The sequence below is a fragment of the Ascaphus truei genome, chromosome 13, assembly GCF_040206685.1.
Source record: "Ascaphus truei isolate aAscTru1 chromosome 13, aAscTru1.hap1, whole genome shotgun sequence".
In the NCBI taxonomy this organism is placed as follows: domain Eukaryota; kingdom Metazoa; phylum Chordata; class Amphibia; order Anura; family Ascaphidae; genus Ascaphus; species Ascaphus truei.
Genome location: NC_134495.1, coordinates 7729276 through 7748102, shown reverse-complemented (window position 1 = coordinate 7748102; position 18827 = coordinate 7729276). Strand labels below are relative to the sequence as shown.

Sequence of the window (18827 nt, the reverse complement as noted above, 5' to 3'; positions counted from 1 at the left end):
CACCCCCCCTGCATTAAAATACTGTCATAACTAGTTTTCCCAAGGGGAATAGTGTGGGTCAGACTGCGGCAGTCTTGGCGGCGAGTATTGTTACTGTATTTGCAGGAGAGAACACACTCTCGGGGTGACAATTTCCTCCTGTTCATGCAGGGATTTTAGCATTGGGTATGTACGATATTCTGTTTACATACCAAATCAACACGATGCTCACCTTCATCAGGTCTGTGCAGGAGTTTAGAATCCTGTTTAAGAAAATACATGAAAATAAATAAATAAATATATATATATATATATATATATATATATTATATATATATACACATACATACACATTGTTTTCAAGCTGAAACCAAATAAAGACATTTCAGCTGTCACCAAAAAGAAATCCCCCAAATTAGTTATACAAGTTGATATCAGAGCACGATGGTAGGAATAACTGTAGACAGCAGAAAAAAGCCTTGCTACATTTCTAGCATCTGACTTTACCATGGTAACCTTTGGACTGCAATGGCCCCTGGGGAGAGCTCCATTTTCATCAAAAGCCAGCGACTGGCGATTTTTCTTTTTTTTACAAAAAGGATTGAAGCAGAGGGGTCTCTGGAGTTGAACCCCATTAATTTCAGCTCTGGGGGACCTCCTGCTTCAGGAGATACTTCCCTCCACAGGGGGTTTCGGTATCTGTGCTATTCAAAGCTCCCGCGGCACACGAGCCAATAGGATGCCGCACCGATGACGTCACGGTTTCCTACTAGCCCACGGAAGCTTTGAACAGCGGCCATTACATGATCCCAGCTAGCCGAGAAGAGTGCTACCGGATTGGCTCCGAGTCACCCTGTCCCAGGCGTGTAAGCTGCAATTTGGGGAGTATCAATGAGTTACTGATGAGTCGAGTGATGCACATTTTAAGGAGATGTAGCACATTGTCATTTCCTGCATCAAAATCTCTCCCTGGGCTTCGTAGGTGAAAAACCTTTCTATACGGCAAATGTATTTACCATCAACGCAGCCACACGCGGACAATGGAAACCAGCAAATGTTTTCTTTTTATGGTGAAAACCTCTCCAGCCTCTCAAATACACCACGATCTATGCCAAGTGTTGCAGACCTCTCTAGCAGCGACGTTGAACCCGTCGTGATGCGGTCTCACTATTTGCATTTTACTGACCTCTCGTTCACTTCCAGCTTCACTCCAGAAGTATCTTTTCTAGCCTGGTTCATCATTTCCTGTTGGCGAATTCAAAAGCAGGCGTTACGTCTATCCGATCAGAAGCACGGTTCTCGGTGCCAGCGAGATCTTAAGAGTCATCTTCCAAACAAGGAGCAGAACCTCTTCACTCTTACAGGCTTTTTTTGGGGTGTCTGACAAACGCACTGCATGATGATCAGCAGAACCCACGTGTGGAGAGACTCCCACGACCAGTCAGACACGCAGTGTCACACTCTTGTTCAAGGCTGACATTTACCGACCGGCACGGAGATATTATCCCAGGATATTCATGGACATATCCCTGTTGTTTTGGCTATTGAAATAGGATAGCCCGGTTTGTGACCCAGTGTCAACACCATGTGACTCCCTTTCACCCTGCCCCCCTATGCCTCAGATACCAATTTAGATGGTATGCTCTTGGGAACATTTATGCATAGTGCCCAACTTGCTCCGCATAAAAGTGTAATACTTGTTGGTAATGCAAAATGTAAATAAATCAGCGTTTATGATGGGGAGAAATCTGCCATTATTTGGAGACAGGGAGGAAATTATTCTTCCCCTTATGAGACATTATTCGATAATGTCACTGGGTTTTTTTGTTCGTCTTCCTCTGGATCAACATAAATACAGATCTAGGATAAGTATCCCTCGTCTAAATTTAAAGCTGCTGTTTAAGCTGCCGTTAAAAAAAATAAAAATCCATTCAATATGTATCAATACAATCTGCACACTGGCATGTGATTAGCTCATTTGCCAAAATCGATCCGTTCCCCTGTGATCGATCGGCGAAGTTTCGGCTCGGGGGTATCGCTAAATCACTGTCGGTGCAGCAGAAGAGGACCAAAGATGCAAAGTTCTGTGGGGAAGATCATGTGGCCAGGCAGTCACTAGATACAATTGGTGCACTGCTAGAAAGAGGGCAAAAGGGGTGTGCCAGAGCCTTTCAGAAGAGGAAGGGGATGCGACTGTAAATGGTTGCTATAGAAACAAAAATGCTTGTTACAGTACATCAGAATACATTAAAAATATATATTATTTTTTAAATGCTATAAGTATTTTCTTATAGCACAGAACTGATAAAAAAAAACACATGTCGGATATTGCTTGAACTGCAGCTTTAATATGGGTTGAACTCGATGGACATATGTTTTGTTTCAACCTCATCTCCTCTGTAACTATGTAATATCTTTCCTATATTTTGGGCAGTTCTTGTGAGATCACAATTATCTGAGGTCACAACAGGGTGCCGGAGGTGGCCAAATGTTCACTATCTCAGAGATGGAAAAGGATTGCCTTCATCACAACACTGTATACACAACACTGTTTGTATATGCAGGCGGCGTCTGCTGGAGACAGAACAAGTAACCCCGCGCTCCACCCTCACAGCTGCGTTTACGTACAAGGAGTTGCCTGTAATGTAGACACAACTGGGAGAACAAGACATTTTCAAGGCAGGATTTACACATGACCTAGATTCACACCCACTGACCTCCATGCATTTAATAAGAATTGTTTGTTCTTGTATACTGCGCTAGTGTTTACGTAGCGCTTTACAGAGACATTTTGCGGACGTTTGTTGCTTTTAACTCTTGCCATCAGAGAGGCCTCTAAAGCTTTAGGCCTGGGACATAGTAAGCGCTTAGGTGCTGCTGCTCGCTCTCGCTTGCTGCCGCTCGCTCTACCAGGAGCTTTTTGCTGTCCTGGCAGAGGAGACAGCAAGCGCGCTTGGGAGGCGGGTATCACTGTGTGTGTGTCACTTGATAGCTGTCAGTGTGTATGTGTGTGTGTGTGTCACTTTGAAGTGGTCTGTGTGTTTGTGTGTCACTGGGGAACCTGTGTGTGTATATGTGTGTCTGTGTGTGTATATTATATAATATTTTAAAAATTAAAAAAAAAAAAGACATGTGAGAATAAATTATTTATTAACATTGTGCAACTTTGATAAATATATGCACGCACACACAGACACGCACAGACACGCACAGACACGCGCACACACACACACACCTCTGTGCTGACTCTGTCTTGTCTGCTAGTTACAATGCCGGGCCGGCTTCAGACCCATTGGATGGGAGCGGTCACGTGTTCGCTCCTCCGCTTCCCCGAGTGGAAAATTTCAAACTTGCCTGTCTCGGGGAAGTTTCTCAGCCTCCGCACGCATCAGCAAGCATGCGGAGGGAGAAACTATAGCCGCGCTGATTACAGGTGCAGGGGCTTTGTGCATCTGTTCAGCGATGCTGAGTTCACCATGTCCTGGGCCTTAGACTGCATCCTGTGCTTCACAGCAAGCTTAAGGAGCATACGTCACAGTATAATAGCCACTAGAAACCGCTCACCTCGATCCTCCGCACTGCATCTTCTATAGCTGAAGATGTAGCGGCCATCTCTTTGTCAACCATGTCTCCCAACTCTTCCTGCTTTATATCCAAACTCTTAGGCCTCAGCTCCTGGAAAAGCAGAACACAGAAGTTCAGGTGACCGAATTGTTATTCCTTTGTGATGTCTGGGTTAAATGATCAATATGATTCACTACAAGAGAGCTGGAGGAGTGTCTCAGTGGTACTGTCACTGCCTTTCAGGTGGGTAAACCCAGTTCGGACCAGTGTATCAGCTCCTGGTGACCTATACAGCAGGGGGCGCTCAACTCCAGTCCTCAAGGCCCACCAACAGATCAGGTTTTCAGGATATCCATGCTTCAGCACAGGAGGTGGTCAAAGACAGCCACGTGTGCTGAAGCAGGGATGTCCTGAAAATCTGACCTTTTGGTGGCCCTTGAGGACTAGAGTTGAGCACCCCCTGCTGTACAAGGCAGGGACTGATTGTACCTGCCAGAATGATACGCAAGGCACGGCCACAAGGCCACACGGCCACACGGCCACACGGCCACTGATATATTAGAAGAAAAAACACTTTTGAGGAAGGTTTTTCTTGCTGTTTGAGCGATTGTTCAAATACTGTTAAATACCTGTTCTGATTAAAATTAACCCCTACCTGCCAGAGGGACTGGCAGCGAAGAGATTAAATTGGCACAGACCCTGCCACAGTGGATGTCAAAGTTCTCTGAGAAAATGACCATCTCGGCATAAAAAACTGGCTAACAACCTGATAAATCCAATTGTGAAGTCATTGTATTATTATCCTCCGAGTTCAGAATAGCAGTATTTGTCTGGTCTGCTTTGTTAGGATTGTGCGTCTCCTCCTCTTACCGTGCACCCCAAAACTGGAACAACCTACCGGAGACTCTCACAGCCGCCACCAGTTTAAGTTCTTTCAAAACTAAAGCTGTCTCACATTTTAATCTGGTCTGTTACTTTTACATACGCTCATAATATATATTTTCTTTAACTGTGCCCGCAATGTCTTGTATATAATGTATACCCTGTTCATTTATGTAACTGTATTTGTAAACATGTATTATTTGTCTTAACTCTGTGCCCAGGACATACTTGAAAACGAGCGGTAACTCTCAATGTATTACTTCCTGGTAAAATATTTTATAAATAAATAATAAATAAAAAATACGCCATTCGCAATTTCTGGTACATCTATTCTAACCAATTTTTGCGATGCCGGTTTCTATTGGACATTGTTACATGGAACCTGCGGGTCCTTCCCGTCATCAATAACAAATCAACAAACGTAACAATGCAGCCACCAACAGGAAGCAAGGTTTCCGCCCCATGCAGGAAGTGCCACTACAAGGGGAAGAGTCCGTGCTCACAAAGCTTTCCTGCAGACAGGTTCTAGGAAGGTGGCTCTACCTGTCCCAGCCCGAGGATGCTCTGTAATGTTCTTCTAACTTCAGCCAGATCGGCATCTTTTAGGGACTGCTTATTCTTCAGGTCGTTTAAATACAGCAAACTCTGGCTCCCGCAGTCCCTGCAGCAGTCACTTAGCCCTATAACAAATAATTCAAAACTTGATTTGCTGTGAAACCTCCCCCCCAAAAAAACCCAGAAGAAAACGAGGGGGACAGAAAAACCACAACCCTCTAGAAACTTGGGCACGGCATCGTGTCTATCACCCAACAATGGGTCATCCTACATTGCTGACCAGACACATGGAATCTATTTGTATGAATCCATTTGGATCGGGTATTACAATGTAGAACCTTTTTTCTGCCCATGTTTATAAAATGAATGAAAACCAATAAAAAAAAAATGTAATTTTTTTTTTTAAAACAAAACATTTTGGGGGGGAAACAGGTAGAATGCCATTGAATTCACGTAGGTTCACTTACGATCAGCGTGGTCAGGTGGCGCCGTGTGAGAAGTTGCGCTGCCGTTAATAATGGTGTCCGCGGTTAAGTGAGCAAACTGGGCAAGAGCGCCAACTAAGCCAGATGCGTCTGATAAAAAGGAAAGAGGGTTTGCGTTCTTAAAATCTGTGATTTTTTTTAAACATAGGATTGGAGTAGGGGGTCTCTGGGGTTGAACCCCATTAATCGCAGCTTTGGGGACCCCGTGCTTCTGGAGATACTGACCTCCGTAGGGGGTGCCGGCAGCCTCTCCGCTAGCAGGGATGACGTAATGGCGGAGTGTCAAATCTCCCACGCCCTGCGGCCCAATAGGAAGCCGTGATGTCATAAGCTTCAGCTTCTTATTGGCCCGCGGGACGCGAGAGCTTTAAGCTTTGCTGAGATACCAGCACCCCCTTTGGAGGGAAGTATCTCGGGAAGTAGGGGGTCCGCGGAGATGAAATTAATGGGGTTTAGATCCCTGCTTCAATCCTACGTAAAAAATAAAAACCACACAAATTGCCCCTTTACAATGTGTATTTACAATTATTTCCTTGTGTGCACGAATAAGCCGGGCTTTACATACAGAATGATCTGCTGGGATTCTGTATCAATTATAAACTGGACACAAATGATGAACATTTCCATATCCAATCCAGGACACACTGTATGCGGGTTACAAAGAGGAACACTAAATCATGTCCATGCAACGAATATAACTCTGCATTTCCCCCTCAGTGAATGTATCCCTGCCGATAGCCGTGAGAGAGTCATTGGCCGCACCCAGTAATTCAAAGCTGGAGTTTAGAAAGACATTTAATAAATATTTATTAGCAGGAGAAACCCCCCACGTTTTGGGGAGACCCTATCATCATGTGCACGTTTGAACGGCTTGGTACTTGTAATGTTCTAGCTTGGGCTAGTTGCATGTTACTGCTACCTAGAACGTATCTATAGCTGGGTGAGGTAGGAGTTGCATGTTACTGCTACCTAGAATGTATCTATAGCTGGGTGAGGTAGGAGTTGCATGTTACTGTTACCTAGAACGTGTCTATAGCTGGGTGAGGTAGGAGTTGCATGTTACTGCTACCTAGAACGTGTCTATAGCTGGGTGAGGTAGGAGTTGCATGTTACTGCTACCTAGAACGTATCTATAGCTGGGTGAGGTAGGAGTTGCATGTTACTGTTACCTAGAACGTGTCTATAGCTGGGTGAGGTAGGAGTTGCATGTTACTGCTACCTAGAACGTGTCTATAGCTGGGTGAGGTAGGAGTTGCATGTTACTGCTACCTAGAACGTATCTATAGCTGGGTGAGGTAGGAGTTGCATGTTACTGCTACCTAGAACGTATCTATAGCTGGGTGAGGTAGGAGTTGCATGTTACTGCTACCTAGAACGTATCTATAGCTGGGTGAGGTAGGAGTTGCATGTTACTGTTACCTAGAACGTATCTATAGCTGGGTGAGGTAGGAGTTGCATGTTACTGTTACCTAGAACGTATCTATAGCTGGGTGAGGTAGGAGTTGCATGTTACTGCTACCTAGAACGTATCTATAGCTGGGTGAGGTAGGAGTTGCATGTTACTGCTACCTAGAACGTGTCTATAGCTGGGTGAGGTAGGAGTTGCATGTTACTGCTACCTAGAACGTGTCTATAGCTGGGTGAGGTAGGAGTTGCATGTTACTGCTAGCTAGAACGTATCTATAGCTGGGTGAGGTAGGAGTTGCATGTTACTGTTACCTAGAACGTATCTATAGCTGGGTGAGGTAGGAGTTGCATGTTACTGCTACCTAGAACGTATCTATAGCTGGGTGAGGTAGGAGTTGCATGTTACTGCTACCTAGAACGTATCTATAGCTGGGTGAGGTAGGATAGCACACACGGCCTGCACACTACCATGCTGCTTTCCTTTGGTTATGGAAACCTACAAGTCTTACTATTCAGAATGCAGAATGACGCACTTGGCAGACTAACCATATGCAAATTACCCAACAACACCCGTTCATTATTAAAGATCAGAATAAAAGGTAATTTACCGGTCATGTTTTGTACATATTTAGCATGTCCAGTTTCGAGGGAAGTTATTGATTCCAATGCGGTTTGTGCTCTGCTAACAAGGTAATCTATCAAATAAAAAAACACAAACAAAAACATAACAAATTGGCAGCAGCTTAACGATGACTAAAGAAAGCAGCGGACCTGGATTTTTTCACGTGGGGTTTTTATTAGAGAATGTTTAAGATTAGGGTAATCGTTCCATAAAAGCCTTTTTTCAAAGGGCCCTGTAACAACACGCTTTTCCGACGCGTTTTCCCTTTGCTACGGTTACTTGGCAAAAATGTATTCTGGACACATTGATGAACTAATGCCCCCAGAGTATTGTCGTTGTGACCGTGACCTGCGCTCGGTGGGCTGCTTCGCTGGTATTAACACAGGGCAGGGTGTAAACACCAGATGGTGCAGGAACACAGGAGGCCTTGTGTCTTCTCTTTACCTAATGCTGGATGGTATTCTTCATTTTACGAGGGGCCATAAACCGGCTCACCCAGAGTTATAAAATAGTCCAAAAGAGAAGTGCCAATAAAGAGGGTGTGTGTGGTTATCATAGGCAGAAATATACATGTACACACACACACTGCTAATAAAGAGGATGTGCGTGGTTATCATAGGCAGAAATATACATGTGCGAACACTGCTAATAAAGAGGGTGTGCGTGGTTATCATAGGCAGAAATATACAACATGTACACACTGCCAATAAAGAGGGTGTGTGTGGTTAACATAGGCAGAAATATACATGTGCACACACACTGCTAATAAAGAGGATGTGTGTGGTTATCATAGGCAGAAATATACATGTACACACACTGCTAATAAAGAGGATGTGTGTGGTTAACATAGGCAGAAATATACATGTGCACACACTGCTAATAAAGAGGATGTGTGTGGTTATCATAGGCAGAAATATACATGTGCACACACTGCTAATAAAGAGGATGTGTGTGGTTATCATAGGCAGAAATATACATGTGCAAACACTGCTAATAAAGAGGATGTGTGTGGTTATCGTAGGCAGAAATATACATGTGCACACACTGCTAATAAAGAGGATGTGTGTGGTTATCATAGGCAGAAATATACATGTGCACACACACTGCTAATAAAGAGGATGTGTGTGGTTATCATAGACAGAAATATATATGTGCACACTGCTAATAAAGAGGATGTGTGTGGTTATAGGCAGAAATATACATGTACACACACACTGCTAATAAAGAGGATGTGTGTGGTTATCATAGGCAGAAATATACATGTGCACACACACTGCTAATAAAGAGGATGTGTGTGGTTATCATAGGCAGAAATATACATGTACACACACTGCTAATAAAGAGGATGTGTGTGGTTAACATAGGCAGAAATATATATGTGCACACTGCTAATAAAGAGGATGTGTGTGGTTATAGGCAGAAATATACATGTACACACACACTGCTAATAAAGAGGATGTGCGTGGTTATCATAGGCAGAAATATACAACATGTACACACTGCTAATAAAGAGGATGTGCGTGGTTATCATAGGCAGAAATATACATGTGCACACACACTGCTAATAAAGAGGATGTGTGTGGTTATAGGCAGAAATATACATGTGCACACTGCTAATAAAGAGGGTGTGTGGTTATCATGGGCAGAAATATACATGTGCACACACTGCTAATAAAGAGGGTGTGTGGTTATCATGGGCAGAAATATACATGTGCACACACTGCTAATAAAGAGGGTGTGTGGTTATCATAGGCAGAAATATACATGTGCACACACACTGCTAATAAAGAGGGTGTGTGGTTATCATAGGCAGAAATATACATGTGCACACACACTGCTAATAAAAAGGAGGTGTGTGGTTATAGGCAGAAATATACATGTGCACACTGCTAATAAAGAGGATGTGTGGTTATCATAGGCAGAAATATACATGTGCACACACACTGCTAATAAAAAGGATGTGTGTGGTTATCGTAGGCAGAAATATACATGTGCACACACTGCTAATAAAGAGGATGTGTGTGGTTATCATAGGCAGAAATATACATGTGCACACTGCTAATAAAGAGGATGTGTGGTTATCATAGGCAGAAATATACATGTGCACACACTGCTAATAAAGAGGATGTGTGTGGTTATCATAGGCAGAAATATACATGTGCACACTGCTAATAAAGAGGGTGTGCGTGGTTATCATAGGCAGAAATATACATGTGCACACTGCTAATAAAGAGGGTGTGCGTGGTTATCATAGGCAGAAATATACATGTACACACACTGCTAATAAAGAGGATGTGTGTGGTTATCATAGGCAGAAATATACATGTGCACACACACAGCTAATAAAGAGGATGTGTGTGGTTATCATAGGCAGAAATATACATGTGCACACACTGCTAATAAAGAGGGTGTGTGGTTATCATAGGCAGAAATATACATGTGCACACACTGCTAATAAAGAGGGTGTGTGTGGTTAACATAGGCAGAAATATACATGTGCACACACTGCTAATAAAGAGGATGTGCGTGGTTATGCTCCGCTAGCAGGGATGACGTAATGGCGGAGTGTCAAATCTCCCACGCCCTGCGGCCCAATAGGAAGCCGTGATGTCATAAGCTTCAGCTTCTTATTGGCCCGCGGGACGCGAGAGCTTTAAGCTTTGCTGAGATACCAGCACCCCCTTTGGAGGGAAGTATCTCGGGAAGTAGGGGGTCCGCGGAGATGAAATTAATGGGGTTTAGATCCCTGCTTCAATCCTACGTAAAAAATAAAAACCACACAAATTGCCCCTTTACAATGTGTATTTACAATTATTTCCTTGTGTGCACGAATAAGCCGGGCTTTACATACAGAATGATCTGCTGGGATTCTGTATCAATTATAAACTGGACACAAATGATGAACATTTCCATATCCAATCCAGGACACACTGTATGCGGGTTACAAAGAGGAACACTAAATCATGTCCATGCAACGAATATAACTCTGCATTTCCCCCTCAGTGAATGTATCCCTGCCGATAGCCGTGAGAGAGTCATTGGCCGCACCCAGTAATTCAAAGCTGGAGTTTAGAAAGACATTTAATAAATATTTATTAGCAGGAGAAACCCCCCACGTTTTGGGGAGACCCTATCATCATGTGCACGTTTGAACGGCTTGGTACTTGTAATGTTCTAGCTTGGGCTAGTTGCATGTTACTGCTACCTAGAACGTATCTATAGCTGGGTGAGGTAGGAGTTGCATGTTACTGCTACCTAGAATGTATCTATAGCTGGGTGAGGTAGGAGTTGCATGTTACTGTTACCTAGAACGTGTCTATAGCTGGGTGAGGTAGGAGTTGCATGTTACTGCTACCTAGAACGTGTCTATAGCTGGGTGAGGTAGGAGTTGCATGTTACTGCTACCTAGAACGTATCTATAGCTGGGTGAGGTAGGAGTTGCATGTTACTGTTACCTAGAACGTGTCTATAGCTGGGTGAGGTAGGAGTTGCATGTTACTGCTACCTAGAACGTGTCTATAGCTGGGTGAGGTAGGAGTTGCATGTTACTGCTACCTAGAACGTATCTATAGCTGGGTGAGGTAGGAGTTGCATGTTACTGCTACCTAGAACGTATCTATAGCTGGGTGAGGTAGGAGTTGCATGTTACTGCTACCTAGAACGTATCTATAGCTGGGTGAGGTAGGAGTTGCATGTTACTGTTACCTAGAACGTATCTATAGCTGGGTGAGGTAGGAGTTGCATGTTACTGTTACCTAGAACGTATCTATAGCTGGGTGAGGTAGGAGTTGCATGTTACTGCTACCTAGAACGTATCTATAGCTGGGTGAGGTAGGAGTTGCATGTTACTGCTACCTAGAACGTGTCTATAGCTGGGTGAGGTAGGAGTTGCATGTTACTGCTACCTAGAACGTGTCTATAGCTGGGTGAGGTAGGAGTTGCATGTTACTGCTAGCTAGAACGTATCTATAGCTGGGTGAGGTAGGAGTTGCATGTTACTGTTACCTAGAACGTATCTATAGCTGGGTGAGGTAGGAGTTGCATGTTACTGCTACCTAGAACGTATCTATAGCTGGGTGAGGTAGGAGTTGCATGTTACTGCTACCTAGAACGTATCTATAGCTGGGTGAGGTAGGATAGCACACACGGCCTGCACACTACCATGCTGCTTTCCTTTGGTTATGGAAACCTACAAGTCTTACTATTCAGAATGCAGAATGACGCACTTGGCAGACTAACCATATGCAAATTACCCAACAACACCCGTTCATTATTAAAGATCAGAATAAAAGGTAATTTACCGGTCATGTTTTGTACATATTTAGCATGTCCAGTTTCGAGGGAAGTTATTGATTCCAATGCGGTTTGTGCTCTGCTAACAAGGTAATCTATCAAATAAAAAAACACAAACAAAAACATAACAAATTGGCAGCAGCTTAACGATGACTAAAGAAAGCAGCGGACCTGGATTTTTTCACGTGGGGTTTTTATTAGAGAATGTTTAAGATTAGGGTAATCGTTCCATAAAAGCCTTTTTTCAAAGGGCCCTGTAACAACACGCTTTTCCGACGCGTTTTCCCTTTGCTACGGTTACTTGGCAAAAATGTATTCTGGACACATTGATGAACTAATGCCCCCAGAGTATTGTCGTTGTGACCGTGACCTGCGCTCGGTGGGCTGCTTCGCTGGTATTAACACAGGGCAGGGTGTAAACACCAGATGGTGCAGGAACACAGGAGGCCTTGTGTCTTCTCTTTACCTAATGCTGGATGGTATTCTTCATTTTACGAGGGGCCATAAACCGGCTCACCCAGAGTTATAAAATAGTCCAAAAGAGAAGTGCCAATAAAGAGGGTGTGTGTGGTTATCATAGGCAGAAATATACATGTACACACACACACTGCTAATAAAGAGGATGTGCGTGGTTATCATAGGCAGAAATATACATGTGCGAACACTGCTAATAAAGAGGGTGTGCGTGGTTATCATAGGCAGAAATATACAACATGTACACACTGCCAATAAAGAGGGTGTGTGTGGTTAACATAGGCAGAAATATACATGTGCACACACACTGCTAATAAAGAGGATGTGTGTGGTTATCATAGGCAGAAATATACATGTACACACACTGCTAATAAAGAGGATGTGTGTGGTTAACATAGGCAGAAATATACATGTGCACACACTGCTAATAAAGAGGATGTGTGTGGTTATCATAGGCAGAAATATACATGTGCACACACTGCTAATAAAGAGGATGTGTGTGGTTATCATAGGCAGAAATATACATGTGCAAACACTGCTAATAAAGAGGATGTGTGTGGTTATCGTAGGCAGAAATATACATGTGCACACACTGCTAATAAAGAGGATGTGTGTGGTTATCATAGGCAGAAATATACATGTGCACACACACTGCTAATAAAGAGGATGTGTGTGGTTATCATAGACAGAAATATATATGTGCACACTGCTAATAAAGAGGATGTGTGTGGTTATAGGCAGAAATATACATGTACACACACACTGCTAATAAAGAGGATGTGTGTGGTTATCATAGGCAGAAATATACATGTGCACACACACTGCTAATAAAGAGGATGTGTGTGGTTATCATAGGCAGAAATATACATGTACACACACTGCTAATAAAGAGGATGTGTGTGGTTAACATAGGCAGAAATATATATGTGCACACTGCTAATAAAGAGGATGTGTGTGGTTATAGGCAGAAATATACATGTACACACACACTGCTAATAAAGAGGATGTGCGTGGTTATCATAGGCAGAAATATACAACATGTACACACTGCTAATAAAGAGGATGTGCGTGGTTATCATAGGCAGAAATATACATGTGCACACACACTGCTAATAAAGAGGATGTGTGTGGTTATAGGCAGAAATATACATGTGCACACTGCTAATAAAGAGGGTGTGTGGTTATCATGGGCAGAAATATACATGTGCACACACTGCTAATAAAGAGGGTGTGTGGTTATCATGGGCAGAAATATACATGTGCACACACTGCTAATAAAGAGGGTGTGTGGTTATCATAGGCAGAAATATACATGTGCACACACACTGCTAATAAAGAGGGTGTGTGGTTATCATAGGCAGAAATATACATGTGCACACACACTGCTAATAAAAAGGAGGTGTGTGGTTATAGGCAGAAATATACATGTGCACACTGCTAATAAAGAGGATGTGTGGTTATCATAGGCAGAAATATACATGTGCACACACACTGCTAATAAAAAGGATGTGTGTGGTTATCGTAGGCAGAAATATACATGTGCACACACTGCTAATAAAGAGGATGTGTGTGGTTATCATAGGCAGAAATATACATGTGCACACTGCTAATAAAGAGGATGTGTGGTTATCATAGGCAGAAATATACATGTGCACACACTGCTAATAAAGAGGATGTGTGTGGTTATCATAGGCAGAAATATACATGTGCACACTGCTAATAAAGAGGGTGTGCGTGGTTATCATAGGCAGAAATATACATGTGCACACTGCTAATAAAGAGGGTGTGCGTGGTTATCATAGGCAGAAATATACATGTACACACACTGCTAATAAAGAGGATGTGTGTGGTTATCATAGGCAGAAATATACATGTGCACACACACAGCTAATAAAGAGGATGTGTGTGGTTATCATAGGCAGAAATATACATGTGCACACACTGCTAATAAAGAGGGTGTGTGGTTATCATAGGCAGAAATATACATGTGCACACACTGCTAATAAAGAGGGTGTGTGTGGTTAACATAGGCAGAAATATACATGTGCACACACTGCTAATAAAGAGGATGTGCGTGGTTATCATAGGCAGAAATATACATGTGCACACACTGCTAATAAAGAGGATGTGCGTGGTTATCATAGGCAGAAATATACATGTGCACACACTGCTAATAAAGAGGATGTGCGTGGTTATCATAGGCAGAAATATACATGTGCACACACTGCTAATAAAGAGGATGTGTGTGGTTATCATAGGCAGAAATATACATGTGCACACTGCTAATAAAGAGGATGTGTGTGGTTATCATAGGCAGAAATATACAACATGTACACACACACTGCTAATAAAGAGGATGTGTGTGGTTATCATAGGCAGAAATATACATGTGCACACACTGCTAATAAAGAGGATGTGTGTGGTTATCATAGGCAGAAATATACAACATGTACACACACTGCTAATAAAGAGGATGTGTGTGGTTATCATAGGCAGAAATATACAACATGTACACACACACACACACTGCTAATAAAGAGGATGTGTGTGGTTATCATAGGCAGAAATATACAACATGTACACACACACACACACTGCTAATAAAGAGGATGTGCGTGGTTAACATAGGCAGAAATATACATGTGCACACACTGCTAATAAAGAGGATGTGTGTGGTTATCATAGGCAGAAATATACAACATGTACACACACTGCTAATAAAGAGGATGTGTGTGGTTATCATAGGCAGAAATATACAACATGTACACACACTGCTAATAAAGAGGATGTGTGTGGTTATAGGCAGAAATATACATGTGCACACACTGCTAATAAAGAGGATGTGTGTGGTTATCATAGGCAGAAATATACAACATGTACACACACACACACTGCTAATAAAACAGGTGACATTTCTCCTTTGCAATATACGCACATACTGGAGTACAAGCTTCATGCTAATCAGGGCTCTTCAACTGGCGGCTCAGGGGCCAAGTGTGGCCCCGTAAAGAGCCTTCACGTGGCCCGTTGGACTCTGCGCTGGCTCATTACATACTAGTTGCCCAGGCCGCTGAGTGCAGGTTGTCACACTGACACCCACGTGTACGTTAAGGTCACGGCAATATATGTGGTACAGAGGTTATGCATGCTGGCACAAGGCTGAAATGTAATTATTTTCATGAATATAAATGACATTAAATTAAACTTGTGGCCCTTCTACTTCTAAATGGTTTCTGACCCGGCGCTTTAGGAAACTAGTTGAAGAGTCCTGACATAAAACTTGTCATAACGTTGCTTGTTCCATGCAAGCAATCTATTCAATTAAAAGCCAAAAACTCACTTTCTGAAGGAAGAATATGGACAGGTGATCACACAGAGGCGCTAACCAATACTCCAGGCACTGCCATCTAGCAGCGAAGGGGTGCGCAAACTCTTCAGTCTGCACCCCCCTGCCTGCTCACCCCCCCCCCCCCCCCCAGTGTCTGGCATCATTTGACACAGCGTTACCATGGCGACGGGTCGCTGGAAGCCGCCGGAGATCAGATAAGGGAAGTTGGAGGCCTCATGCTTGCTTCTCCCCAGGATTTAATTTAAATGCTTTGGAGAAGAGAGCAGGGGGCCTCTGTAACTGCCGCGCCCCCCAGAAATTCTCTCCCCCCCCCAGTTTGCACATCCCTGATCTACCGCACGTACTAACTCAGATATTGCATCTTATCTCTTAGATTGTAAGCTCTCTGGGGCAAGGATTGAATTTTCTATCGTGTACTTCCTGCACTTATTCCACTCTATGCTAGCGAGTAAATATATTCTATTTCCATGTATTCTAAAGTCTATTTTGCAAAGCGATGCACACAGTACGAGCGCTATACAAATAAAACTATACATACAAACATATTGCCACAATCCCCCACGAGAACATGTATTAAACCACCTGAAATACAGGACCGTAGCTCTCTCGGACGTGGAAAGGCAGAACTCTGGGAGAGTCCAATTTGCAAGTACTCTGATCTCACCTGGCGAACTAGTGCAACGGATATGCAGAGAGTCATCAAGCTTAGCAACAGCGTCCTGAATTATGTTTTCTGCCTCCCTAACCGTTCCCTGGATAATGTGAAACTGGTCCTCTAGCATCTTCTGATGAAGCTTCTGCTCCTCGGCGCTCTGACACAAACAAAACGAGATACATTCAGCAAATGTAAGATAGCCTTTTTTTCTAATGCAGTGTGTATATGGCTATCTGATTTCTTACTGCAGCCGATTTGCACAACAGTTTTGTAACATAACAAATGAACACACAGTGTTTCTCTATTCATACACAATACTAAGGGCATGGTGTCTTTTAGTAGAAATATAAATTAATTACACACACACACACCTTGAGTTTTTCTTCCCTTTGGGGCAAAAACATGGGGATACCTTGTGTTTGATTAAATAAACAGAGGTTCCTTTTTCCCACTGCGCCTGTGGTCAGTGCTGGTATTCAGAGCTCCTCAGAGGCCATATCCTACATTCTATTACCCGTTTCCCGAGCACGACACCAGCCTGCTAGGGTATTTAATAGTGGAGTGTGCACCCATTTTTGCCTATAACGACTATCAATATCTATATCTATGAGCCAAGAGATCAAAATATGGCAAACAAGAACACATACTATATAAATACTTAAAAAGGGGTTCTCAACTACAGTGCTCAAGACCCCCTCCCCTCCCCTCCCCCCCAACAGGTCAGGTTCTCAGGATATCCCTGCTTCAGTATAGGGGGCTCAATCAGTGACAGTTGGGAGGTCTTGAGGACTGGTTGAGAACTCCTGGTCTAAAACGTATTATATTTCCACAACATGTAGTCACCTTTTTGTCGAGTTTGTCGCGGAGATCCCTTATTTCACTGGTTCTCCTATCTCTCTCTTGATTTAATAAGGCCTCTGCATCCTGGGCCACATTCTGGCTGGATAACAGTTCCATCTCCTTGGCAGTCAACACATTTGTCAGTGAGCTCTTCTCGGCTTCCAGGGCAGCCACTTTGGAACTCAGCTGGGATTCAGACTGAAAATGCACCACAGCCCAGTGTTACACAAATCCTTCCAGCTGCCGTTCCACTAAGCAACCTACATTTTACTTACAGAACTAGCCTCCCATGTCACAGCTTAAAGAAAACAGAACATAAAAAAGTGACATATTTAAATCACTAAAGCCCTAATTAGCCAACGAGTATGTAATATACCAGTTTATAAAAAAAAGGTTCATTCAGGGCTCATTGCTAAATAAGGAAAGAATACTGCGTTTAAGGTAACAGAACATAACATCCATTTATTTTTAGAAAGGTCACGTTTTCTCCCCTCCACCAAGAGAAATGCAAATATTTCTGAACAGAAAACTACTAGAGAATTCCAGAACAAAAACTCTAATTGGGATGAACTAGAAAACAGAGGTGACGTATATATGTTTATGCGCACACACCAAACTATCGGCCTGATCAGCCGGAATTTCCTGAAAGCCAGCAGACCTGTATAATGTTTTTTTACTTTTTGTTTAACCTCCCCACATGCACCCGACTCAGAAACAGAGATACCTGTTCAGTACTGTTAAGCGACTGCAGGATCAGCGCTAGTTCTTGTTTCTTGGAGTCGATTTCTGTTTTCAGCTGTTCGATCTGAAAACTTTGATCTTCCGACTGCCGATATTGAGAGACAAAGAGGAAACAGAATTGAATGAATTGGTCAACCAACCCCTTCTCGCGTCCGTGTGTCCCGGAAACTTTTCGCTGCCGGAGGGGCTTGCAATGTGTGTTCTCTCGCTTGGGAAAGGTTCAAATCAATACGCCAAATAAAACGCGGCAATGGGTTTCCCTTTAATTGCAGAGTTAAAAATGAGTGCACAAGATTATATATAAAAAAATTATAATTATACAGTTACTTTATTTCGAGACTTTTTTAATGAACACATATGCACTGTGAATAATGGGACTCTGAATTACGATCCAATCACGGTGGGTTTTCATTTGTGAGATTAGTACACATACCAATCTGGGCTAACACCCCCCTGCTGACTTCTGCCCTTACAGCATTGAAGAGGGTTAATGTTCACGCTCAACGACCTCCTAAAATGACTATTGTATTATTACAAATAGATTTGACATTCCCTACAGTGCACCAATTATTATTGTATGATAAAGGAGTGATCCAAGCCGGAGAATTCTATTGAGATATTCATTCCAGAGATACTTGCCTCCGAAGTGGGTGCCGGTAGCCCCTCTGGTTGAGTAAGTAGGGCTTTAACGTTTAAAGCTCCTGCGTCACATGGGCCAATGGGAAGCCGCACTGATGTCACGGCTTCCTATTGGCTCGCAGGACGCACAATCTTTCAGCGGCAGACATTATGTCAACCCTGGCAGCCGAGGAGAGCTGCTACCGGCACCTAATTCAAAAGGTGAGCATCTCCAGAATACAAGTCGTACAAGCAGCAATGTTTGAAGCCTTGCTGCATTAAATAAAAGAATAAATAAAATAAAGAGAGACAGGGAAGAAATGGCTTTGCACATTATAACCAGGCATTTTATACCGCAACGCC

The 18827-nt window shown here is 43.0% G+C and overlaps 1 protein-coding gene across 2 annotated transcripts in view; it reads right to left on the bottom strand.

Moving 5' to 3' along the window:
* Positions 1–18827, bottom strand: part of HIP1R (huntingtin interacting protein 1 related) — a 59953-nt gene that overhangs the window by 7857 nt on the left and 33269 nt on the right. For both annotated transcript variants that reach the window (XM_075568283.1, XM_075568284.1), the window contains exons 17-26: positions 17830–17931; positions 17109–17303; positions 16275–16422; positions 11796–11882; positions 7481–7567; positions 5448–5555; positions 4969–5105; positions 3544–3654; positions 1166–1224; positions 212–242 (exon numbers count right to left, since the gene is read on the bottom strand). In XM_075568283.1, the coding sequence (XP_075424398.1) occupies positions 212–242; positions 1166–1224; positions 3544–3654; positions 4969–5105; positions 5448–5555; positions 7481–7567; positions 11796–11882; positions 16275–16422; positions 17109–17303; positions 17830–17931 (1065 nt within the window). The remainder of the gene's footprint in view (positions 1–211; positions 243–1165; positions 1225–3543; positions 3655–4968; positions 5106–5447; positions 5556–7480; positions 7568–11795; positions 11883–16274; positions 16423–17108; positions 17304–17829; positions 17932–18827) is intronic.